Raw genomic sequence first — 25,140 nt, 5'->3', positions numbered from 1 at the left:
GGTAACTTGCAGACAGAAGCAGTTACAACCCTGACAAATCTTGCTGGACAGACTGGATGGGCCATCGTTTAATACGCTACTGAATTCTCGATTCCTTCTCTTGGCAATCAAAAATAAAACGCAATTCAAAACCTTCATATCCTGGACAGTTAGGGCCACCAAAAAAACTAAACAACCTATCCAGAGGCAAAAAGGCAATAGTCACTGATATAGTGACCGTAAATGACATGGCTGGAAGGAAAAACGAGAAGCCCAAGGGCAATGACCAAAGCAGGATATTTTCCAGTTGAGGCCAGAGAAAATGTAGGGATATGAAGAGATCAGGGCCGCCTACTGTCAGTAAGTTTACTGACAGTCAGTAAAGGAAAATGAACAAAAAAATGACTTGTCTGTAAAAGTGTCATGCGTGACTGGCCTATCTCCAGTGCTGTGGGCTCAAGCTTTGCAAGGCTGTAGTACCCAACATTTGGGGACTGTGTCTCAGTACCTAAAGGGGTGAATCTCTGTATGGGACATCCAGCCAAATGTTAGCCTACCAGATTTGTACTGACAATCTATCAGCAAAAAAAAAAAAAAATAATAAATTTCATGAGTTTTATTTGGATCCATTCCAGAGTTGTCATTTACTTAAATTTGACACACATATGTAGTAATTCTTTCTACATTCATGGTAAAATCCGGACAGTTGAGAAAAATGCTGATAACGAAACAGCTGTTGAAGATAATTTGATACTGGATAGCTTTTCAGGGCCACAGAGTCAGGAAGAAGGTGATCTCTAAACTGCAGTAAGAACATGAAAAAAACCTCCCAAATTAATATTTTCACAGCTGCCTCTTTTACTGGTCATAATTATAGGAAAAGCTTGGTGCCCAAGGTTACCTGTTTGCATTTCTCTTCAGAACAGTCCTGAAACAAAGGGACTTGGTTTAAAAGAAAGCTGTATCCCTCTGTGCAACTGAGCAATATTTCTACAGTTGCACATGTTTTATTCCTTTCTGCTTTGGAACTAAAGGGTGTGCTTTATGTACATCTGATTTAAACATTGCACTGTTACTATTTTCATGCACAATAAAGCTAACAAGTAAAATAAAAGTACACACAGCAAGCAGTAATAATCCCTGGGCATGGTTTACAAACTGTAATGTTAAAGTCAAAGAATTTCAAACTAATGAGTTGCTCCCCTATAATTTCATTGGATTAGCTCCTCGGATATGGTAGTAATAGCACAAGTGACATCACTCACCATATAGCACCCCCCTCCCCCCGATATTAAGGAGCGCCGTACCTACAAGGAGCCTGTCCGCAAGGCTGCAGGATCAGCTCTGACCTGCAATTCGCTCCCCTTGAAAGAAGTCTGAAAACACTGCTAGTGGGGGGGAGGGGGCACTGCACAGGACTTCAGAAAATGTAAGGCTGGACCTATGTCCCTTGACGAATTTCAAAAACGAGCTGGCCGCTAATACCGGGAGAGTACTACTGCAGGCAGGCAGTACAGAGTGGAAGACAGATCACCGGGATTTTAAAGTCTCTTTCTCTCTCCAAAAGTCATCAGAAACTGAACTATTCTTCTGCAGAGGCCGGCAGCTATCGGTATGTATATTTTTTACTCTCCTTGCTTGTTTTAGTTTCCATTTATAATAATTATAGGATCTCTTGTCTTTTCAGAGCCCATGCCCTTCTATGTAGTTACGCTGTGCCAACTCAATGAAAAGATTTTTTTTTGTGTTCTCTTCTGCAACATTCCCTACCACGTCGCATCTCCCGCTGGCACTGCCGCACTCACTTTGTAAGTTGCTCGGAGATCGATCCATGAATTGAGGATATCTGGTTTTCTCAGCTGCTTCCTCTTACACTCGTACTGCAAGCAGACCCCCAGATCCCAGTCTGCAGAAGAAAGCACAGAAACATTTACACTCTTACTTCTCAAAATGCTATGCGTACGCAGAGCAGGGCTGCATTGCCCTGCGGTTTCAAAAGGTAGGGCTCAAACCAGCAAGTGTTCAGGGAGCTGCAGGGATTTTGTGCAACCCTGTTTCTATTTTCAAACCTGTCCGCATTTTATTTCTTTTTCTCTTATGTATTGAGATTTGATTTTCTGCCTTCGCTCTCGTGGCAGATTTCAAACGCATTGCTCAAGCATTGAGACAAAGGCCAGGCATTCTTTGTTACCTCTAGGCTTGCACCTAAGAGGAAGGATAGATGAATTTTTCCACTCCGACCTGCTGCTGCTTGTTCTGCCTTATTCTGTGGGGAGAATCTTACTCGAAAAGCAGGCACATAGATTTGAAAACGCGGTCCGCGCGCACATTCTTCCCTCCCCAAACTAAACACGCTCCCAGGAATCCCCCCTCTCTCAATGCGGCTAAAAGTGCGTTTTCAGCCACATCAAGGATGGGCAAGTTTCAGACGGCCCGATTTATGCAAATAAAATGCTTTTTTGGAAACTGCTTTGAAGATACGCCTCCATATTCTCTCTCTGGATACTGGGAGGCACTCGCATTTCACCTTGCGAGTTCAGAATTGCAGCATGTGAAAGTGTTTCAGCCTCGTCCTTGGAACCTGAATGTCTCTCGCCATGTGGTGATACGGTCTGCGGTGTTCAAGTAGACGGGGACAGCTGGTCCTAACCCGCTAACAGCTACTAACTACATCATGCCACAAAGCCACCGCACTGCTCGGCATCTGCAGTGGGTTCCAAATACCAATTCTGAATCTTAATCAAATCCTACCCACAAATTTAGAGATGGCATTGCAAAAAGAGTAAGAAATTATCTGAAAAAAAAAAACCCTGTGCTTAACATACCCAACCTCCATAACTTATTTTAAATGGAGATTTTCTCCAACTGTATTCATTTCTTTATTTACAGCTTTGGATCACTATTTCCAAAATCACTTCTGCTGGCAAATACTCAGACAATAAGCAGGATTTGCGATCGTGATCCAGAATTTTGATTGCAAGGCATGTATCTAGATTACTATAGAAATAAACGTAGAGTGTTTATTCACATCTGTTTTTACCAAGCAGGTAAAAACAGGTGCCAATTTGACTAAGCAAGTTCCTTGAAGTTTGAAACACTCTGGTCTCTAACAAAGATCAGACAAATAAGTGAACAGAATGTTCTGCTTTGAAAGATCACCAAAACCTGATTCAGGCCCATCCCCCCCCCCCCCATTGTACGAGGTCTCTCATTTTCCTATCACTACAATAAGACATGACAATTCATCCTAAATCTCTTACCTGACCAGGTAACAAAGGCACACAATCTGCTGTCTGGAGAGGAAGAGTTTGTAGCAGCCGAAACGAAAACAAACTGGTTCTCCTTCTGTATCTTCTGGATCCAGGTGGAAAACTGAGATAAGCAGATCTTTAAGGGAAGGCCTGCATCAACTTGATCCTGGATATTAAGGAACAAGCCACAAGTGAGTATGCCCGATAAAGCACACATTTCCAGGAAGTGAGAATAATTTATGTGAAAAAAAAAGTTCTCTTCTGTAACTTCAAGAATACAATTTATCAAGAACTGCCAATGCTTGCCCAGTTTATGATGGGCTCTTATCAGGAGATCACTCTACAGACTGCTCCGAAATAGGACCCAATGGGCAGCTTAAGCTGGTGGACCCAGAATTGGCTTTAAATGTATTTTTAACTTCCAGAGACATACAGCTTAGTGCTATGGGTCCATGTAAAGGTTTTTAAAACAGCAAGCATCTATGCTTGCATATTGTTATAACTACAATGTATGTCACATGTAACATGTGCAAGGGCAGCATTAGATATCAAGCCCACCTGCTTTATGCCTGTTAATTCTGTACAAAATTCTGAGAGAAGAGGGTGTTCTTGAGGCTGGACATACAATTGGAACTCCGATTCAATCTCTCCATTGGAAGTATTTAGCAGAACTGCAGGAAATTCAACTAGGAAAAAAAAATACATTTGTACATTGTTATTGAGAAATGGTAACAGTTTTGGAAAAAATAGATATGCAAAAAGCCAAATTCCAAATATACTCCCACTATTTCCCTGCAAAACATTTCTGTGGTGCATGATTTCCATCCCCTTCCTTTTGGTCAAAAAACAAACAGTGTTTCCTCCTGTTTCTTCAGAACAGGCCCCCACTGGGCTCTGGTGCTCTAAGCTTTCATTTGTTAAGTGCAGTGACAGTGCCCCTGATTTCAAGGTTCATTAAGTCCAGTCACTAAGTACTAGAGATGTGAATCGGAACTGAAATCGGAACCGATTCTGGTTCCGATTCACATCTCTACTAAGTACTGCCCTGAGATGGACTGGGACTTTCTTTGTCCCGGGACTTTGAACGCTGCTTTCACAGCCTCTCCAACCTGAGGAATAGAAAACCTGGCCTGGGAATCAAATTCAGGTCCTCCTCATGAAAGTGCGTTCCACTGGTCGACCCAATAAATTCCCCATTTTAAACACTTAGCATTAAAATAAATATACTGATAACCCAAAAGTCCTGCTCCCTAATGCACTCTTAATCATTCTTACAACACTTACTAATTTCTTGGCTGTAGTGTTGTTTACTGTCTTTCCAGCAAGTAGACTCAAAGTCAATAATAATCAAATAGTCAAAAATTTGTTCTGCAGGAGAAAAAGAAATTACATCTGTCTCTGGAAAACAAAGTTTTGTTCATTGCTAATGAAAACAGACAGCAGACGAGATGTGCTACTTACTTAATGTGGCTTTACTTGAATTCTTGTTGTTTGCTGAGGTTATGGAGCTTTTTCTAATTAACCCGAGCTGCCTTAAATAAATAAATAAATAAAAACCAAAAGGGTGAAACAAATTATATTACAGTCATAACAGATAGTGTGTGGCCTAACCACCTGCACTACCTAATACATTTAATTTCTTTACCCATCTACTGAACCCTCTGAACAAGGCCCTCTCCCTAATAAAATTGAACTAGGTTTATTCAACCAAAAATATTATTCAAACCAAAAAAAAAAAAAGGTGTTAGCACAGAGGGATTTATTTGGTTTCATTTGGGCTGTCTTCTAGTAACAAGACACAACGTGATCGCCACTGAAAATTTAAAGGCTTGTTTAGTTCAGTGGCTTATTGGTCAGTGCTCTAAACTGTTAGGTAGCAGACCTGTGTTTGATTTCTGGTTCAAATTCCTGCTGCAGGGCTCCTATAGTAACACATAGTGGTCAGTCAAAAAGCACCATTGGAAGCAACTTTAAAACAAGGCAGCCATCACAATATTGTGGGTGCAGAAAGGATAAGAAATCAAAGAAAAAACACTTATGACTTTGCATGACAATTTTCTATAAGAGCTGAGTGGAAGGGCCTGGTGTGGAGCAGGAAACTGATTTCTTAATTCACTTGGAACAAAAGAGGATTATAATAAATATAACATGTTATTTGGTATGCTACTAGTTTCAATTCTTTGCCATTATATTAACATTATCAATACCAAAGCTGTGCCTATCCCCACCTTCAAGTGTCACTAAGATTTTCTTATATGCTCCTTCAGAGAATGTTTCTACTAACTTCCCTCACTACACTATTGCCCAAAAATGGCTATTTGTAAGTTGAATCCACTGACATATACTGTGTCTCATTTTTTCTAGTCCCTGTATTATGGATTATAACCCACAGATTCTCCTAACCTGTCCACAGCTATAACTGTCTCCCTATATATATATTTATTTATTTATTTATAACTTTTTATATACCGAGGTTCAATTAACAAGATTAATTATCACTTCAGTTTACATTACAACCAGCAAAAAATAACAGAGACAAAATCTTGTTTTACAATGAACAGGGTAGAAGTAACCTGGATTAAAACAATGAACAGGGTAGAAGTAACCTGGATAAACATAAAATGGGTGAAGCAAGTATAGAGAATTGGGTCTGTATAACTTGGGCGAAAAGCAGGGACATTAAATAGGGGAGGACTATGAAATATGAAGGAGGACTATAGCCCTAGATATATATATATATATCACAAGGTTTAATCCTCCTGTTTTAGTAAGACTGATTACATTATTGTGTCCCTAGTGGGGTTGGATAGCATGACAGTAAACTCCTCCCCCACCCCATCATATTGTACATGTTCTCAGTCTTATCGAAAAGGCCAAAAAGGGACTGTCTTCAGCACATAGCTCAGATCCTGTGCTTTGATCTTAGCCAAAATGCCAAGAAATGATCTCATATGCAATCTTTTGGCTAGTCTCCATTTATAAGACTTTTAGGAAGAGAATCTACCTGCCATTCACCATGCCTGTCTGACTTGTGTTAATCGTTTTGTTAACCATTTGTATTGTCTAATTTCTTTCAGTATCAGCATTATAAACCAATATGGTTAATCCTCATAACTGCTGTAAAATTATGGATGAATTACCACTACTGGGGAACCACATGTAACCAAATATTTTGCGTTCTCTCTTTGTTTTGTATTTTCCTGGAATTCTTATTAGACACTTTTGTTTTGCTCATGTGCATCCAACTGGAGGAATGTACTGGGATAATAGGTACTTATTAAATCCAGTGCTTACAATGTATAAAAAAGCTAGCAGATGCAGTAAGGTGCTTACTTTGCTAGATTCTTGGTTGCCATCTGTCTGTATGTGGAATTCGTTCCCTCTCAAATTCTAACTATATAATCCCTCTAAGAAATAAAAACAAAAAATGTATTTCACATCACAAATCCGAAAATTATAGGAACAGCTAAAAAAAAACAAACAAACTGAACATACACAACATGATACATAAATTACTCACTTATTAAATTTCTCCTAAACTATTATTTTTAGCAGGAAGTGCAATAGCCCTATTATAATCGTTTTCCCAAAAGGGCCGAACAACAGGCTGTTAAACCTTACTCCATTATGCAGTTTCTTCATCTAAGCCAAAAGGCTGTTCTCAGCTCATAGCTCAGATCCTACACTTAACCAAACACACTCCGCTGGCACTGCAGGAAGGTAACAGCTAACAAGATAGGAATAAGACGACAGTGGATCTTTACAAGAACTGATAGCACGGCACTCTCTTCCGCGGACGATTCAAACCTCCCGCTACGATTTTTTTACGTCATTTCCCTTCTAAAGAGCTCAATCGACTAGTAGGTGGATCTATTGATCAGGTCTGCTGCAGTGCGCGGACGTCTCCCTACGGCGGGGTAAGGAGGGAATGCAGGGATGGGCAGTCGATCGCCGTGAGACGTAAACCGTGCCGGGGAGAAGAGGTGAGGGGAGGGCCTGTTTAGGCCGTTCGGTTGTAAGCGACAGGTAGCGGGGAATGCCGGCCCTCCGGTACAGCCCGGGCCTCTCTGGGTTTAGTCCCTTGCGTGACTAGGTGGGGGTCTCCTCAGGTGCGAAATTTGTTGATGTTTTGTTTTTTTTTCTTTAAACCCTATAATGAAATGTTCTATAAAGGGCATTTTAATTCGGGGGGGGGGGGGAGGGAAAACCAGCCAACCTACCCTCCCCCCCCCCCGAGTGGGGCAACAAGTTGGTCAAGCCTTGCTTGTGGCCCGCCCCAGTTCTCCTTGAGCTTTGGAGCACGTGGTGAAAGTTACGTGGTCTGCCCTCGTGGAGGGAGCCCAGTGGAATTGCCGAGTCTCGAGTACATATTGGGGTAGGGTTGTTTTTATTTTAATTTTTGTTTTTGCATATAAAGTTGCTGGTAGCTAAATTTGTATTTTGATATTTTTTTTGCTAGACATTTATAAGAATTGTAATGGCTGAGAATGATCATACGCCTAACTGTAAAAGAAAAGGTGAACATGATAGTATTGGGACTGACTCGAAAAGGAAAAAGATAGAAGAGGATGAAGAAGACAAGACTACATGTCAAAAGCCATCCAAAATTAAGGTAATCAAGGTAGTTCTTTTTTTATTATTATTTTGATTGCTTTAGTAACAGAAGTATTTCAATGGTTTTTATAGGCAATTTTTTTCCCACAGCCCTGATTTTAAAGTAAAAAAAAAAATAAATCTTAGTTATTATAAAGCAGTTGTATCTGAAAGTTAAGCTTGCCCAGGGGAGTGTCGCCAAAAGTTCAGTGTAAGATCTGTTCACTGTGATAGAACATTTACATTTGACATCCAGAACTGTGGTATGACACCTTCACATATTAAGGAGACAGTTCTCATACTACCCCACAATATGGCAAAGTCTTGTGTATCTACTGTCAGTGCACCAGTTTTCAAAGTGCAGTAAGCATGAATTTTCTTTCACATTGAAAACCTCTGTGGTTACAAAGTATCTGCAGACATTTGGACCTGCTTTTTCTGCACTCTTTTTTTTTTTTTTTCCAGCAAATAACACGCAAAGTTTTGAAAATCCAATCTGTTTTTCCTTCCTTGAACTGAACATGCCCCCAGGGGCAGTGCCTCCTAACTTGGCAAGAAGGGTGTGCATTGCAGAACTCCCAGGCATGCTCATAGCCTAGTTACTAGTGGACAACTTTCAGACATCACTTTTGAACGTTGTCCTTCCCAAGGACAATCTGACCACCCACATTAGAGCTGTATTGGCATCTTCTAAAGGCTATAATTCCTTTCACAAGACTCTAACTGGCAGAATCCATTCCAATTGTACCATTGTTAGTAGCCTGTTAATTTTATCGATGATTGTTACTTTTGAGTATACAGTTATTGCCAACCAAATTGTCAGACATGTGAATCTTTTATTTTCAAGGGATGCAGGGCATTGAAGCAAACAGGCTGGTTTTGTTTTGATTCAGATGCAGGTTTTTATCTTATGTTTTGTCTGTTTTATGTTATTTTTTTATGTATTTGATTTGCATTGAATTTGCCTTGGACAATTCAATGGCACATATTGTAGCAACTTTCAAAAGCCCCTTTACATATGCAAAGTGCATTTACACATGTAAAACACAGTTTTAAGCATGTAAATGCTTTTGAAAATCAGGCCCATAGTGTAGAGACATTTTAGGGGGGAGAGTCTGGGTGGGGTTGGGACTTCATGTGCGTTTTTTTTTTTTTTTAATTTAACAAGCATACACGTAAATTCTTTCAGCAAAACTATGTGCCCCAGAAAACTGGCATAATTGTTTGGGAGGTTTTTTTTGTGTGTGCATGGTTTTTGCCAAGATTAAGAATTTATTTATTCAATTTTCTAGACTCCAATCCTGATCTGAATAAGATTGCCCCATACAGTTTACAATTCTCATAACATACATTTTTCAAAGCAGACTTATATGCATGTTTTCCAGCTAATTTTTGCTCAGTGTTTCACAGTTACATCATGCACATTTACAGCTGGTTTGAGAGTGATGAATTTGGCATCTTGTGCATTGCCAATGGCATTAAACGATGTTTCCTTTCAGGGTTTTAAGCACCACATTTCTTCTACCACTCCTTAATAGTTTCCCCAGGAAGTAGGGAGAGACAGAAAATGTTCCTAAAGTCTTTTTGCTGTGTTTTAAAAAGTTATACAGATTTTAAGAAACTGAGAATTAAAGACAAACTTTGGATGATTTCAGCAATGATGCAACTTGTTCCTTAAGGAATCTCTGAACAAATTGTGCAAGCTGGAATGCTGCCCATATTGGATAGCACTATAATGCAGCACTCCGTAATTCAAGACCAACTTCTGGGTGTCATGCACCCCACTGCCTTCTGACCTCCTACAGGAATGCCTAGCTGCCTAGCTTCCCAGAGGAATTAGCCATGCTGTCTGGGATATCCCTCTGGGGCGGCCAGGCAGAGCTTCCTAAAGATAACGGAGCTTTGCTCTGTGTGTGGCTGCGCGTCCTTCCCTGTGCGGCTCCATCTTACTCCTCAGTCTATCTCAAAGCGTGTCTGCAAAGCATGAACTGGAGACTGCCCAGGGAGGCGGGCGGGGCAGCTTGGCTAAGTCTTCCTGCTATCTACGGAAAACATCATTTACCCTAAGCAACTTGCTTTCTTTCCCCACAGATAAGCAGGCTGAATTGGCCATGCTGTCTGGGAGTCCCCAGCTGAAGGTTGTGAGCGCAGTCTGAAGGCTCCCTGTGGGAATGTAGTGCAGAAGCTCCGCCTGGCCGCCCCGGAAGGACGTCCCAGACAGCATGGCTAATTCAGTATGCTGTCTACGGAAAAACAGCGTTTACGGTAAGCAAACTTGCTTAGATGCTTCATTGCCTGATTTACAAAGATAATAACTTTGTAATGAAATTCTCTCTCTTAAGGACATCAGGTTGTATACAACCATGGGAAACGGTCCCACCCAGCCACCTTCCCAGTTGGTTAGGCTGAAGAGCCTACTCGAGCTGAGTTGAAATGTCTCGTTGCAATACGGTCAAATCAACCTCTGCTGCCACAGAAAGACATCAGAGGAAACTGAAAACCTTTTAGAACATTTTTTTTTTCTTCATTTGTTTGTCACGACACAGCCAGCGACCTTGTCCTTTTTCTCTCCTCCCTCTTCCGCAGAAAGTTCGCGTCTCTCCTGCATTGTTCCAGGATAATGGCGAAATCGGCTACGAGCAGGTTCACGAGCTCCTTCGATACGCCGCTTTGGGTCGACGCCGAGGGACGGCTCGGCCAAGGTACCACAGGCTGTGCTTTTTCTCTAACTGGAGCTGGCATCCTGTATTCCCTCCCCCCCCCCCCCCCCCCCCCCCAATTTTAAAATGTCGAGAATTAAGGGGGGGTGATTTTCAATCCACCCATTGTGGTACAAAATCCATCTATAGGTTGGTTTTGTTTTTGTTTTTAACCAGCTGGCTTTGCTCCAATTTTCAAAAGGGAAAGTTGCTAAAAGTTTCCCACAGACCTCTGCGCCTGCCTTTTTTCCGCAGGCGGAATTTTGTTTGAAAAGTCGCTGTGTGTGGCTCTCCACACGCGCACGCTTCCTCGGTGCAGCCGAGAGCCCTGTATTCGACAGTCGCTTTGCACACGTAAAACGTGGTTTATCTTAAGAAATCCGTTTTGAGAGTTACCCTCCCTGTATTAGAAATCGCGTCTCGTTTTGGACTCTGACTCCGCCTGAGCTTGCTTTGCTGCGCACGGCTGTTTTTTCTTGGTGTGGGATTTTCATGACAACGGTTACTTGATGACAGCCGGATGGGAGAGGCACAGGCAGGTTGAGTAAATCAAAATAAGTTCAGCATGTGAGCAGCTCCCAAGGTGACTTACAGGGTGATGTACCCTCTGTACTGGGAAGGGCAAGCAGACGGCAGATTTCTCTGTCTCTCATTCCCCCCACCACTACCAAGTTGGAAGGTCGGGGACCATCAAAGGTATCCCTGCTGTCTGAAACAAAAGAAGGAAGATTTTGGTTGAGCAGGTGATGGAGTAATGTGAGATTTTATTTTATTTTTTACACATTTGATTGTAGATTCATTGTGGAAATTCTATCCACTTGACAATTTCTTTTATACTTTGATCTGAATCTTTATGAATGATTTGCATCATTTTAAGTTGTTGCTGATATGAAAATTATATTTATTTCAGCTTATTTTTTTTTGACCCAGCAGTTTCCTCCTGCTCCTCTGGGCTGGCATCTTGACATCATGAGCCTCCCTTCTCAAATACCCCGGCATTTGCTTTCCCCCTTTTTTTTTATATGCCACTCACACACAGTCTCGCCCTCCCCACCCCTCCCAATGTACATAGTCTGGTCATCGTGCTGACGGTGCACACCGGGGCACCTTCGGGAACCCTGCAACCATCTGTCACCTTTACACAATGACCACGACTCCATCCCCTCCTCCCCCAGCAAGAACTGCCCTGGGCTGCTGGGCTGGCTAGTTTCAACCTGTTCAGAAGGATTTTATAGGAAGTAAACAGAGTTATCTGCATTGTAACTGTATCCATTGGCCTCCAGCTTCTAAAGGATCCTTTGCCTTCTCTCTCTATTTTTTTTTGGTGGTGGTTTTCCTTAGTTGGTGTCAACTTCATCACCGAAGACATTTGGCGGGCGTGGTAGTGATCGTTCTACAGGATGTGAGTCGGCTCCATTTCTCCAGGTTCTTCCCGCAGCTCCGACGCCTCAGGAAAACCTTCAGACACGTAAGCACGGAACGGACTATGTGTCTGAACTCTCCCAGTAGTAAACTTAGATAGCATTCGGTAGGGATGAAATATGGAGCAACATCCAGAAATCCCCCCCCTGGGATCCTTCCTGCTCTGGCCCATTAGCTAATTGCCCTTCTTGAATGGTCTTTGGGTCCATAAGTTTAGTGGATCACCTTCCCTGTACGTACCCGGATCAGTCCAGACCATGGGGTTGAGCCTCCTGACCAGCAGGTGGAGACAGACCAGAGTGCTAAGGGTAACCTGTATAAGGACGGAACCCACCCCTGGAACCCTCAGTATTTCTGTCACCAGCAGGTGGAACAGCTCACCCTGTGGTTCCCCGTTTACCTTATTCTCTGTCCCTTTGGGGATTCTTTCTACTTGTTCTTCTTTTTTTTTTTTTGTATTGAAAAATTTTTATTTGGAGTGAACTGCATAAAACAAGAACAGTACAACTTTCAGCTACTTCAGCTGTACATGGAAGGTGTAACATCGTACAAATGATATCATAATGGTTACAAACATATCAGTGCGTGTACACTACGTATACATTACAGTCTGATTTCCATTTTCCCTCCATTTTCTTCTTATCCCCAACCCCCCTCCCCCACCGCATCAAGTCCTGCAGGGCTTTGCCCTTTCGCCTGCGCTGCTGGTTTAACTTTTGACTGACTTTGCTCGTGATGCTCCTGAATAATTTTATCGGCAGAGATTTGGTTTGCCTCATCCACCACGCGACTTTATCAGCGCGCTACTCGGATTGCAATTGGATCCCACCCTGGAGAGCGGGAGGGACGCGTGTGCAAAGCCACCGTCCCCTTGCGAGCGAGGTATCCTGCTCCCCTTGGATTTCTGTTTTAAATGTATTAAACATTGTGGCTTCTTTGTTTTATGTTTATCTAACATGATTTTTTTAATCGTTTGTTTTAGGTTCACCTGTCCCCAATGCATGTCCTCCTAGGACATTAAACCCCGGTGCGGACTTGCAGAATTCCCCCGTTATTAGAGAATATGGGTATGAAAAACACGGTCTTGCCAGATATCTTCTGTCGGAGGAGAGGATGAGGAAGGAGCAGTACCCTGTCTTAGGTCAGTTCGTGACGTTGAATTGCGAGGTGCATTTGGAGCTGATATTGAGGGGGGGGGGGGGGGGAATATTATACGATTCCAATTGCCTAGCAGTTCGAGCCATTTCCCCTTTATACTGTGAGCTTAATCGGACGCATTTCGCATCTGCGGAGGTGCGACCAGTTAATGTCCTAAAACCCGGCGTGTTCCAAACTGCTGTGCGGTGGGAAGTTTGGAATATTCCCTGCTGGTAGCACAGAAAGCACCAACTGAAATATCCCAGGTCCTGGGCAGCAGTGTTCAGAGTTGTTTTCTGTGAGCAAGGCAATTCTTTACCCAGGGGAACAGGTTCTTTGAAAATTGCCCACCCTGTGTTGGGGTACAATTATACGTGTAGCACTTCCCCACAGATCCAGGAAGGTGTTCCTGGAGGCGGCGTCTGGGCGGGGTTAGCGCTTAACGTGCATACGTTTTGGGTTTTAAAAAGTCATACACGTGAACTTGAACGTGAAGATGTTCCAGCACTAACAGCAGGTGCAGGTCCCCGGGGTACTCTTTTTCTGTCTTGATATTCAAAGGGAAGTTTTTTTCCCTTCAAAAATCTGCGTAGAGTGTGGGGTTAAAAAGTACCTGCCGGCTTTACATTTCTGTGCACAGTTTGAAAAGTTGCCCTCGCACAGGTGGCTCCGAGAGGCAGCATTAATCATGACCCTTCTCCCATCTGTGTGCTTTTGGCTTTCTAGGATCTCCAGCTTCTGAGAGTTTTGTGCACACGGGATGTGCCGGGGAGGTGACTGACAACAGCCCTCTCTTTGGGCTGGATTGTGAAATGGTACGGCGCACTTTTTATTTGTTTTTAAAGTATGAAGTTTGAACATTATCCCAGCACCACTATTTAAGCAAGTCATTACGATGGCGCATAGGTGAAACTGCCACCCTGTGAGCTGGCTCTGTGGTTCAGTCCGTGACTTCAGGTCTCCTGACTGGGAGAGCTTGGGCAAGTCGTGGAGGGGATGTGCTTGAGATCTGGGGAGGGAGGGAAGGTAGACGGTGACCGCCGCCACCCCTGCTGGCATCACTGTTAGTCTTGAAGGCGACTTCCCTCAAGCTTTCAGCTAAAGTCGGATACGCCCTGGCAGGGAGAGGGTTCTGATGGAGGAAGCCTAAGAGAAAACAAAATGGTAGTGGTAAGGTAAGCAGAGAGAGGTCCATATTCAGAAACCTGCTGAGCAGGTAAGTTATCCAGATAACTTCATCTGAATATTCAGCTCTGTGTGGAGAGTTATTCAGATAAAATTACCTGGCTCACTTGAGGCCTGCTGTTTGTGTGGACCAGCGTGTCCGTACGGATATAGTCGGACAGGTGCTCAGCATGGCCTGTCCTCGCCATGTTTTCTACCCTGCCCCCTTTCTGTCCAGGTAATTTTACCTGCTCAAAAAAATGAGTACAAAGTTACCCAGACATAGCGGGGAAGGGATATTTTAGAAGGAAGAGATTTATGCTGGCAAAAATCGATTTTAGACATGCAGCTCTTTTGAATATTGGCCTCAGAGAATTGTCTTGAGCTAAGAGTATTTTTAAGTATATGTGATAGCAGCAGGCTGAGTAAAGTAAACGCTTGCATGATGTGCATACATGCTGAATCGCTTGGAGGTTGTACCAGGAGGTCGTGTTTGTTGATCTGTTCTTGATTTTTTTTTTTGGCAGTGCCTGACAAAGCAAGGGAATGAACTCACGCGTGTCTCGTTGGTAGATGCCAGAGGTCACTGTGTTCTGGATGAACTTGTAAAGCCACAAAATCCAATACTAAACTACCTCAGCAGGTGCATAGTAGTTACTTTTCATGTACTTGATAGAATGGAAAATATTAGGTAACGTAGTTTGCCTCTGTAGGCTACCCTGGTCCTGCAGGGCTCCTAACCGCTTGGATTTTCAGGATATCCCTAACAAATAGAGACTTGCATGCACACTGTCTTAAAGTATGCAAACCTATTTCATGCATATTTATTCAGGTTTTCCTGAAAACCCAAGTTGCCCAGTCCTTGTTTAATAGGTAGATTGAATATAGAAAGATTGCTGTGATTAGAGATCACCTCCATGTAGTTTGATTTTTATCACATTAAAGCTGTTGCTGTTAGAGGTACTGAGACTTGAGAGGGCTGCTGTTTTTCGGAGACTGTCATCTCTGTCAATCCAACCTGCTATGTTCCGGGCCAGCGGAGGCTTCTGAGGGACAACTGCACTCTTGATCGTGTCTAACTCTTCTGTAGCCACGTGAACCCGCTGCAGTAGGAGTTGGAAACAGCACCAGCTAACTGGTGAACGCCACCGCAGGGCAACTGCTCTGTCCGTACCCCAGATCTGTTGCAGGGGATCTCCAAAGCTGACTTTCTTTTAGCTCTGACCGTAGCTTTAGCCCGCTTTTGATGGCGTTAGCCGCTGTGTGTTAGTGCCTGACTGACCTTTCCTTTGAAGGTTCTCAGGAATCACAAGGAAGATACTTCATCCAGTGAAAACCCGGCTTAAAGATGTCCAGGCCAGATTAAAGAGCCTTCTCCCCTCCGATGCAGTGTTAGTGGGTCACTCTATGAACAACGACCTTAGGGCTCTGCAGGTGACTCCAGCTTTCGATTTCGTTGCCCAGTAATAGTTGTCTCTGCTTGGGCGCATGCCTTGCCCCTGCACACTTTGTTTTAATGCATGCATTTCTGATGTGCATCTTGCATCCATGGCACCCAGTGCTTTTTATTTTATTTTATTTTTTTTTTTGTTTGGTTGTGTGCAGGTGTACATCTGTTTATGTTACCAAAATGTAGGGAAGCCTGTCACTATCCTGGTAACAGCCTCAGTTCAGAGACTATTTGCACTTAATCTGTAGCTCAGAAACTCCAGTTCACTTTTCCCGTCTCTAGGGCCTAGAAGTTTTTTAAAATGTAAACAAATTCCCACCAAGTAGTAAATTACAAGAAAATATAGGTCCCTTTTTTGGCACTTGGCCTGGTTGTTTCCTTATTTGTTTCTTTGTTTTTTGGGTTTGTTTGTTTTTATTCCTGTTATTGAGAGTATCTGTGTGTAGGGTCACTGGGGAACATTTCAGCAGCACCTGCTGGCTCCGTGGCCCCCGGGTGAGAGAAATTGCTGCTGCCAAGGGCATCTCGCCAGGCTGTGGAGAGCTTGCCGCGGTGGCCTGGAGCCAGGAGAGGAGTCGCCGCTGTGAACAGACTGGCCACTGCCACTGGGCTGCACAGATGAAAAGGGGGGGGGGGGGGGGAGGGGAGGGAGTGAAGAAGATGGGAGAACCAAGAAAATCTAAAAGAAAGCAAAATAACCAGAAAAAGTCAATTGTAAAAAGAAACCTTTTTCCTTGATGCCTAAACATTTTGCTAGTGCTCGGTTTTGTAAAATATTTTTCCAGCCCTGATAACTGAGATTTTTGGACATTATTTGAGGTGAACCGATAAAGGGTTATGTTAGGGAAGGACAGCAGGTAGCCTAGGAGTGCGCTATCTGTTCTCTCCTGCTCGTTTCCGACTGCCAGCTGGATTAGAAGGGGCCTCTGCCACCGCTGCTGCTGGAGGTCTGTTCCCTGTTTATAACCCTCTCCCGTGTGGCCCAGCCTCAGGTGCCACAGGCCACAGTTTCCCCCTCGAGTGCTGCCTGCCAGGCGGCCGTTAGATGATGCTGTTGCACGGCGGCGAAGGACCGCGGCTCCTATACTGCGGCACACGTCACTGCTGCTGAGCCCTTGGCTTGGCCCCCCCCCCCCCCCTGCATCCTGTAGGATTTAAAATGCTCTCTCTTTTGGTTTTTCCTTCTGCAGATGATACACCCCAACATCATCGACACGTCCTTGCTTTTCATCGGTGAGAATGGTCGAAAATTCAAGCTCAAATTCTTGACGGAAGCCGTTCTAGGGTTTGTTTTCCCTTGTGTTTCTGAAAACGAATTCTTTTTTTTGTTATTGTAGGTGCGCAGGTATATTTCAGAATATTAAATTATTACCCGCTGGGAATCTGGTGAAAATTCATCAGAGAATGTCGGGGGGGGGGGGGGGTCCTCCCCCTCCCAACTCCCCAGCCAGATACTATCACTGTCATGCTCCCTCTCTGCACTCCCCCCCCCCCCCCCCCCCCCCCCCCCCCAAGCCAACCCTTTTTGCCTGTCCTGCTGCAGGCGTCCTCTGCCTGCCCGCCTGTCCCATTGTCTCCAGGCGACCCCCCCCCCCCCTCCCCCCCCCCCCCCCAGGGCTGCGTAGGAGAGGTCCTGTTCGGCCTTGCTCAGGGACGCATTTTCCTCGCAGTCAAAGCTGGAACAGCGCCCACACAGAGCGATACCAGATAATGCAGTGCTAGGTCTCTGACATATAGACGGACAGAAGATCGTGCTGCTTTCTGCACTCTTTCTCCCCTAACGTTAATAGGAATAAAATGTTGGAATAGTGCAGCTGCTGTGTTGGCTTTGTACGTGTGATGTTGTTTCAGTGTTTTGAGATTGGGTTCTGTGTGTGCCAGATACGCATCGAGAGCCGATAGTGCGAAGCAGTACCGCATAACTTCACCGCATTATGCATTTGTCTGGGTTGGAGCACTAATACTGCTGGCTCATGCCGTGGGTTGGTGCAGCAAAATTAGCCATTGGCAATAACCAAAATCCCGTGCAAAGGAAAAACCAGCAAGCCTAGTAAACATAGTTACAACACATGTTTATACCCATTCTGGCATCAGAGAGAGGACCCCCTCCTCCCAGAAACTAAAGCTTGATTACAGCTGTTGAAACTTTTTCTGTAATGGTTCCTTTTGTACTTTAGGAAAGAGATTCAGCGTGAAGATAGGCTCGGTCACGATCCAACGGAAGATGCCAGAGCCGCCCTTGAATTAGCTCAGTGTTTTCTTCGCCAGGGACCCAGGAAGGTCCGTGAGTCTGTGTCACGTTTGGGCTGGGGTGACGATGAGACTCTGCATAGACACGGGATCAACCCTCTTCTGTCTGCCCCCCCCCCCCCCGGGTGTTCTGCGCGCTCACCAGCCGCTGCTACTGCTCAAGATAATCCTGCAAAAGGGCATTAGCAGTACAGAGTATTTCCAGCCTAGCCTCTGGTAACTCTTTGTTAGGGGCACCTCTACTAAATCAGTAGACAGGCCATTGCCCAAACTGGTTGCCCTTACAGGGAAGGCACCCTGCAGTTAAACCTTGCACAACAATTTAACAATTTTTGGCCTCCGTTTAGCCTGTGGTGTTGCACTTGGTTTGTGTGTGTCCCCTTCCCTTCTGACTGTGGAACAGCTGGACCTAGCTGCTCCAGACTTTTTGTGCCGGGAAGGAAGGGACATCTGATATTTCTGGTTTTCAAAGCTGATGAGTGATTCAGAGGGAGGAGGGCAGAAGAGGGTGGCAAAGTTGGCGCCTTATGAAAAGCAGTGCAATAGGGGCTGAACCGTGGCCGTCTAGAATGTCGCCCCTTTTTGCTTGCTTAGTTCTCGGCCGCCTGTTTTCCCTTCCTGTTGTGGTTTTACCACCCAGATGTTGTTTCTCTTAGGTTGCTGAACTGAACCTACAGCATATGTTTATGTGCCAGCTCCAGAACGACGGGTCTGCGGTTGGCACACAAGAGCAGCCCTGGCTGCCAGGAGCGCCGTGTAATGGCGCCATTGATGCACTGAATGAACCTCCAGGCAGACCTTCGCTGACACATCCAGGGTAATTCTGGTTCTCGTCATGGGATTTAAATTTCTTTATACTGTAGACCGCTAAAAAGCATCAGATTTCTGTGCTGCTATGTTGGTGATGTGCCACCCACAAACTGTCCATGGGAATTACGAGATTGTGCTTAAGGGTGGGGGGCACAGGGAGGTTCAGGGATCTGCTTGAGGCTACGCAGTGAGCGCCGGTGTCTCCCAGGTTTTCAGGTCTGCTCTCTACGGTGCCGCAAGTGCACGCTGTATGTAAAGAGTGAACGCTGACTTTCAGCTCATATCAGCAAACCCCCTCTGTAAGGCGATCCGTGGGAGGTAGAGGAAGGTGCAGTGCAGGCAGGGGCCTTAGATTAGCACCTGTTTACTAAGCATTTTCTCCTAGGATGGAATAGTTGAGCCACTTTTGAATAAATTGCCTAGAGAGCTTTATGAAGCATGGAGAGAGAGAGAGAGGGTGGGTGGGTGTGGTTCAGGAGGTGTTTCCCTGTCACCAGAGGACTTTACAGGCTAAGGCTTTTCTCCCATTCTGGGTCCATGGGAAAAATGCTCAGTAAATCGGGCCCTAAGTTTGTATCTGTGTAAAGGTGGAACTTGGACTTGCAAGGTGTTTGTCTGTGTTAAGCCTTCCAGAAATGCTGCAGCTGAGCGGCCAGAGGATCCTGCTCTTGAGCAGAACGGAAAGCAGTAAGGGGTCGCTCCCTTCAAGCCTGGGCGAAAACGTTCTTTGCACGTCAGACCAAGAGGTAAGTAATCTTTAAGCCACCTGGCAGGAATGCGTATTTCCAAAGCCTAAAACGTCAGAGCAAAAAACCTTTTTTGCCTTTTCAGTAGTTTTGATGAAAACATGACTGAGTGACAAAAACTGGAAGGTGCCAGAAACACAAACGTTTAACCTCCCTAGCTGGGATTTTGGGGAGGGGTGGGGTAGATAGTTGCAGACGTGTTTTTGTCCGGTTCTATGAATTGTCTCTTTGCTCGTGGGGTATGGTGTGTTGGGGGCAGGAGGTGATGTCTGGGAGTTTATTCCGCCCCCTCGCCCGGTTGCTGCTTCTCAGGCCAACCGGGGCTGGGACTGTGCTGTCTGCACCCATTTGTTCTGTTTGGTGGTGGTAGACCAGATCCCTATCGAAACTTTTGTCTCCTCCAGATTGTTCAGAGAGCCAGAAAGGAGGTCCCTCTGTCCTCTTTCAGTATAGTTCAGTTCTCGTTACGGGCGGAGAGCGTTCGGGCTGACCTCGCTGAGGAAATGAAGGAAAAGGTACCAGGACAATTTGGGAGAAATGCGATGCTGTGCCTTGAAATAGAAGCTGAAAGATGAATCCGGTGTAATTCCCTTCCGTTTAGTAGTCATTACCTCCCTCAGTCTTACTGCTCAGTGCTGGTCCTGTGACTTAGTAAGTATCCCCTGCAAGCTTGAATGCTGGGCCCAGCAGGAAAGCATTTCACCAGTCCTCCTCTCTTCCCCGAGCCTGAAGAATTTGTTAAATCCCTTTTGGCACCCAGAGGCAGATCAGCTCTGTGTCCCTTCTTCGTGTGGGCGTGTTTGTATTATTTTAACAGCAAGCAGTTTGCTCTCACCAGCTGGTCCTCATTGTACTTTCTGTGACGCCTTTCAGACTGAGGGATGCGCCCTTACTTCGTGTGTTATATAAGGACCACATCGTGTAGAAATAGCACCTGCTGTCCAATAGAAGGGGGGGGTGGGTGGAATTCTGCTTTCTGGTTGGTTGCTGTTGATGGCCCTTGAACAGCCCTATGTGAAGAGTTCAGAGGGGGACCCAGACTGTTAGTAACAGAAATTATAACCTCTAGGTTGGAGGTTTCCTGGCTAATAAATCTAGCCCTTTAAATCTCCAGAAAAAGAAAAGTCATTTCATAGGTGGGAGATTTTTTTTTTTTAATTGCATTAAGGTATTGTGGTACCTGTGTTGGTCCACTTGAATATGTAGAAAAAAGGGTTCAACCAACAGTAGCTGTGATACGTTTTTATTGGACTAACTCATTTAATACAGCTGTGGCTATGCTTCCTTCACCAGGTCAGATTTTATTGGCTTTAAACAATTTGTAGTAACATTCTGTTTCTTGCATTGAATTTCTTGGGATGCAGATGAGAATCAAACTGTCCCAGATGACAAGTGTGTATGCTGGCCCGTTCAGGAAACACTTCTGCCTGAAATCTGTGAGGAGACTATTCAGGATGTACGGCCCCATCATGTCACTTCATGTTGTCACTGAAACCCACCGGGTAGATATCGGCACTCAAGCTTATTTTCATTAGATAAAAAGAAGATCTATTATTATGTAGAGCAGAATAAGAGGTGGCCTAGAATTATAATAGAAAAACTATTTGGAGAAGCATTAGCAAATTTACAATATTAATATCACCTCAAATTAAAATTCGGAAGAAAAAGGGGACATGATGATTTTGCGGAGTTTAATACCTGAATGCTCTAAAATATCTCTGTCTTTCCTTGTCCTTCTGCCCACCAGTCGAGAAACGTGGGTGATGTCCTTTCATTCAGCAGCTGGAGGCAGAGTTGTGTGGCTTGTTTTGGTTTTTTTTATGACATCAAACTGACACATGTCAATAATGGAACCAGTAAAGCCAATGTTTTCTGCCTTCAGCTACTTACTGGATGGACAAGCTCATCCTGAAGAATTTTTTTTTTTTCAGCTAATTACCAGAAGATTGCCTCTTATGAAGCTATTGGTACATGCTGTGGCCAGGCTCCCGCAGAGAAGCGACCCATTCAACCAGAGTCTGCTCCCTGTCTTCTGTTTAGAAAGATTCAGGTGGAGCCTACTGATGTAGCATGTTTAAGCACTCAAATTGAGAAAAAGGTGTGTTTGTATCTGTAATATTTCTCTCTCTTGTTAGCCCTATATTTGCATTCAGTATGACTTGCTTGAAGCCGCCCAGCTTGCTGTGGAAGTCCTTAATGGCGCTAATGTGGAAGGACGCTGCATTAAGGTACAGAACCTCCAAAAGTGAACTAAGGGGCATTTTAAAGTTAAACAGTAGAAAAACAGGCAAAACCTTTGTCATTAAAGTGTTGTAAACAGACCTGCCCAGGCAACTCAGTGGTACAGGATGGTATGGGTCATGGACAGCTCTTTCTGATCAAGTTTATAAACTGAAGCATCGCTTGGACCTGTGGTCGATAGTCATAATACAGCTCATCGATTTAAAACAACTTTTTCAGAAGGGTTTCTTGCAGTCTTTGGTTGGGAAGTCATCTGAAAATAAGAGCCATAGCAGCGTAGCTCTTCTGCATGCAATACGATGGAAGGTTTTTTAATACATGGTGTTTGGTATACAAACAGGACCCAAAAGCATGGCAGGAGTTGTAACTCACAACTGCTACCTCTGGTTAGTCCTTCCCATGCCTCTACAGTGTCGAGCATGGAGAAAGCAGGAGAGTGAGGATTTGTTTGCTTAGGACTGGGCTGTCTTGGCTCTGACCACTTAACCCTCACCTGTCTCCTGTTTATCAGATCACTGTTCTGCCTTTAACTCCGTTTTCCACCCTGCAAGGTTCAGAGGCCAGTCTCAGCAATGACCCTCGACTGCGGCTCTATTCTAAGGGAACTGGAAGAAGATGTTGCAAATGAAGGCATGGTCTATGTTTCTGGATTTAAGAAAACCCTCACCGAGGAGGACCTGCAGCAGAAGTTTAGTCATTTCAAAGATATGGAAACTGTATTTTTGCCTCGGGATCACGAAACTGGAAAAAATAGAAAATATTGTTTCCTAAGTAAGTAAATGTGTTGAAGGGGACCTGGTGCGGTCGGCTGCTGTTCCCACAGCGTCAGTGGGGGGACTGCAGCCTAATCAGTGCAGCCTGCTTCCTCTCGCCCTACCTGTCTGGCTTAAAGTCCCTTGCTTCTCTCCCCCCCCCCCATTGTGTAGGGTTGGTGTCCAGGTGCCCCACTCCAGAGGTGGCTGCACTTTTGTAAAACATGCTGGGGTTCTGTTTTGGTATAACGCGGTGTATCCAGGTAATTTACTGGTGTTCTGGCTGAACACAGAGACGATTACGCACATTCACACAGCGAAACATTGGGCTCCGCTGCTAGCTGAAATGAGAAGACATTTGAATGACTAATAAAATGTTATTAGTGATGAAATCTTGCCGGGAGTGTACACGCTGCACTAAATTGTAGTGCTGTGCGCCCTCTAGAGGGAGAAACGACCTTCCAAGCCAGGTTTCCTTGCTCTCTTAAGGGCCTGATTTATTAAGGCTTTGCTCTTATTCTTTCTCTGTGGGGGGAAAAAAGGCCCTACCTTGGAGACTTTTTTTCAGACCCCTCATAAGCTCCTGTCGTGACTGCTCAGGAGCTGGGGCTTCATGCTGACCTCTGTAACGAAGTCTGCACCCTGGTACAGAGAAGTTGTAGCAGGTACCAAGCCCCAAACTGTGAAAAAAACAAATGTCAGCTGTCATTTTGTATTTCAAAGCTATTTTTTGTCCTTTCCAGGTGTCTGCTAGCGCTACCTATCGGGGTTTGCTCATGTGAAAACCTGCTTGAGTAGAGTACATATGAGAGACACTTCTGGGGTGTGTTTTGTTTTTGTCTTAAAGAGTTTCCAAACTCTGCGAGTGCGCAGAATGCTGTTCATGAGATCAACGGATGGGAGCACGAGTCTGGGACGATGAGAAGCAGAAAAGCCCTCACTCCCGGTTACTTCCACGGTGGCACTGAGCCGAGGTGTCGGGGTGCAGAGAGCCCCCCTCTCAGTGGCTGTGCCGCAGGGGACGTCTCTCACCTGGTAGGAGCCACCTCACCTCCACACTCCCAAGCCTTTCTTCCTCCTCAGTTTTATTCCTCGGGTTTCGGTTTGATTGAAAAGTTTTGGATTTGTTTTTGAGTGTGAGGGAGGGTTGGGGGGGGGGGGGGGGGGGGGTTGCTTTGGATGTTGGAGCATTGAGAGAGAGATTTTCATCTCCATTTCACGAGCTTGAGAGTAGGTGGGGATTTCACTCCACCTGTGTTACAGTGCACAGGATGGACGGCTGTAAACTGGATTTTGTTGATTTGGTTCTGGTCTTGCATTGGTTATTCTGGGATCAAGAACCTGCTTTATGGAATTCACTTCCACATATTATCAGGGAGGAGTTTATTATACTGAGATTCAGAAAACCATTGAAAGCTTTTTTTTATTTCAGTAACCTTTTAGCTTATGAGTCTTAATTATGATCTTTGCCTTTGTGCTTTTATGGTTATATGCCCATGTTTTAATTGTTTTTATGTCATATTTTATTTTTGATTTCTATTCAGTTTTGTTGTTTAATCTATTTTTTTTTCTATGCTGTCGTTTACTCTTGTTTGTATTGTTTTAAATTATGAATGGCAATATGTAAACTGCCTAGGAATGTTGAGAGGCAGTCTTTGAATAAATAAAACTGGTGATGTTCACAGCCATCTTGCGCCAACACCAGCCTGTAGGACTATTGAGGCAGTAAATAAGTACAATAAGAAAAATCTTCCTAATATTGTGTGCATGTCAGCAGTGAACTATGCATTATTTTCCATAGGAGCACATCCTAAAAGATGACCTGAGGAAACTTGACAAAAGTATTTACAAACTTTATAAGGCATTACAGAGGAATACCCTTTGCGTTGTCCTGCTACCTGGAACCAGCAGGTAATATTTTCTTAGGAAGTCAATGAAAAAGGATAGTAAGTGAATCTGCTGAACTGGGGCCTGGATGCGATGAGACCAGGTCATCTGATCCCTGCCTCAGTGGACAGTATTACTATTAGAAAACAATTTAGTATGGATTACTATATTGAAAATTATTTCTAATGAAAGCTGAACTACTGACGAAGCATAATGGGATTTGTAGTCATATTCGCATCAGTCCTGACAAGTGGGTTGTGCATCCCTACCAGCAGATAGTAGCAGAGCCTGAAAAGTTTTTGTTCTGCCTCCATCAGAGCGCCACCTGCAGGTCCTCGGTATTTTTGGCTCCGGCAGAAGTGCAAAGCTGCAGTGTGGAGTTTAGAGTTAGAAAATGTATTTTTTTTTCTCTTATTTCTAAAGGGGTGATGGATCCTGCCTCTCTGGCAGTGTAAACCTTCCCTGCCTACTTTACACACAGCTGTTGGGCCATTGAAAGAGCTCTAAATGCCCATTCGCTTCCTTACTCTTGGAACTGTCTCTAATGTGGGGGCGCTGACGTTTCAGAATAACCAGCCTTTCCCATTTTTATCTTATAGCCCCTGCAGATCTTTCTCTGGCCTTGGTTTGATGGGCATAAAAGAAGAGCTCCAGTAAGGCTTCTTGATGTAGAAAACGTGTACCCTTCTTGTAGCACAGCTGCTAAGGTTTTTTTTTAAATAAATTTTCCTACAGATGAGAAATCTTGCACTGTGTCAA

The 25,140-nt window shown here is 44.4% G+C and overlaps 2 protein-coding genes across 10 annotated transcripts in view; one reads left to right on the top strand and one right to left on the bottom strand.

The window, feature by feature from the left end:
• Positions 1–7,195, bottom strand: part of ERI2 (ERI1 exoribonuclease family member 2) — a 12,417-nt gene extending 5,222 nt beyond the window's left edge. The window contains exons 1-7 of the mRNA XM_029576312.1: positions 6,751–7,195; positions 6,564–6,637; positions 4,692–4,762; positions 4,515–4,598; positions 3,789–3,916; positions 3,240–3,396; positions 1,785–1,885 (exon numbers count right to left, since the gene is read on the bottom strand). Of these exons, the coding sequence (XP_029432172.1) occupies positions 1,785–1,885; positions 3,240–3,396; positions 3,789–3,916; positions 4,515–4,598; positions 4,692–4,762; positions 6,564–6,586 (564 nt within the window). The 5' untranslated portion in view covers positions 6,587–6,637; positions 6,751–7,195. The remainder of the gene's footprint in view (positions 1–1,784; positions 1,886–3,239; positions 3,397–3,788; positions 3,917–4,514; positions 4,599–4,691; positions 4,763–6,563; positions 6,638–6,750) is intronic.
• On the top strand, positions 7,111–25,140 carry REXO5 (RNA exonuclease 5). Of its 9 annotated transcripts, none has more exons than XM_029576307.1 (20): positions 7,111–7,147; positions 7,690–7,842; positions 10,410–10,525; positions 11,864–11,990; positions 12,706–12,826; positions 12,927–13,085; positions 13,808–13,896; positions 14,773–14,888; positions 15,541–15,679; positions 16,886–16,980; positions 17,873–17,975; positions 18,602–18,762; positions 19,381–19,501; positions 19,906–20,016; positions 20,866–21,003; positions 21,637–21,729; positions 22,294–22,513; positions 23,342–23,529; positions 24,296–24,405; positions 24,981–25,139. In XM_029576307.1, exons 2-20 carry the CDS (start codon positions 7,708–7,710, stop codon positions 25,036–25,038), a joined length of 2,400 nt encoding a protein of 799 aa, XP_029432167.1. In that variant the 5' UTR covers positions 7,111–7,147; positions 7,690–7,707; the 3' UTR covers positions 25,039–25,139. The 9 variants fall into 9 exon arrangements, with proteins under 9 accessions (XP_029432167.1, XP_029432163.1, XP_029432165.1 ...); XM_029576303.1 differs by lacking the exon at positions 7,111–7,147 and adding an exon at positions 7,150–7,213; XM_029576305.1 differs by lacking the exon at positions 7,111–7,147 and adding an exon at positions 7,191–7,323.

The sequence above is a fragment of the Rhinatrema bivittatum genome, chromosome 14, assembly GCF_901001135.1.
Source record: "Rhinatrema bivittatum chromosome 14, aRhiBiv1.1, whole genome shotgun sequence".
Classification (NCBI taxonomy): domain Eukaryota; kingdom Metazoa; phylum Chordata; class Amphibia; order Gymnophiona; family Rhinatrematidae; genus Rhinatrema; species Rhinatrema bivittatum.
Note: the sequence above shows the minus strand (reverse complement) of the source record. Positions and strands in the feature narration are given on the sequence as shown.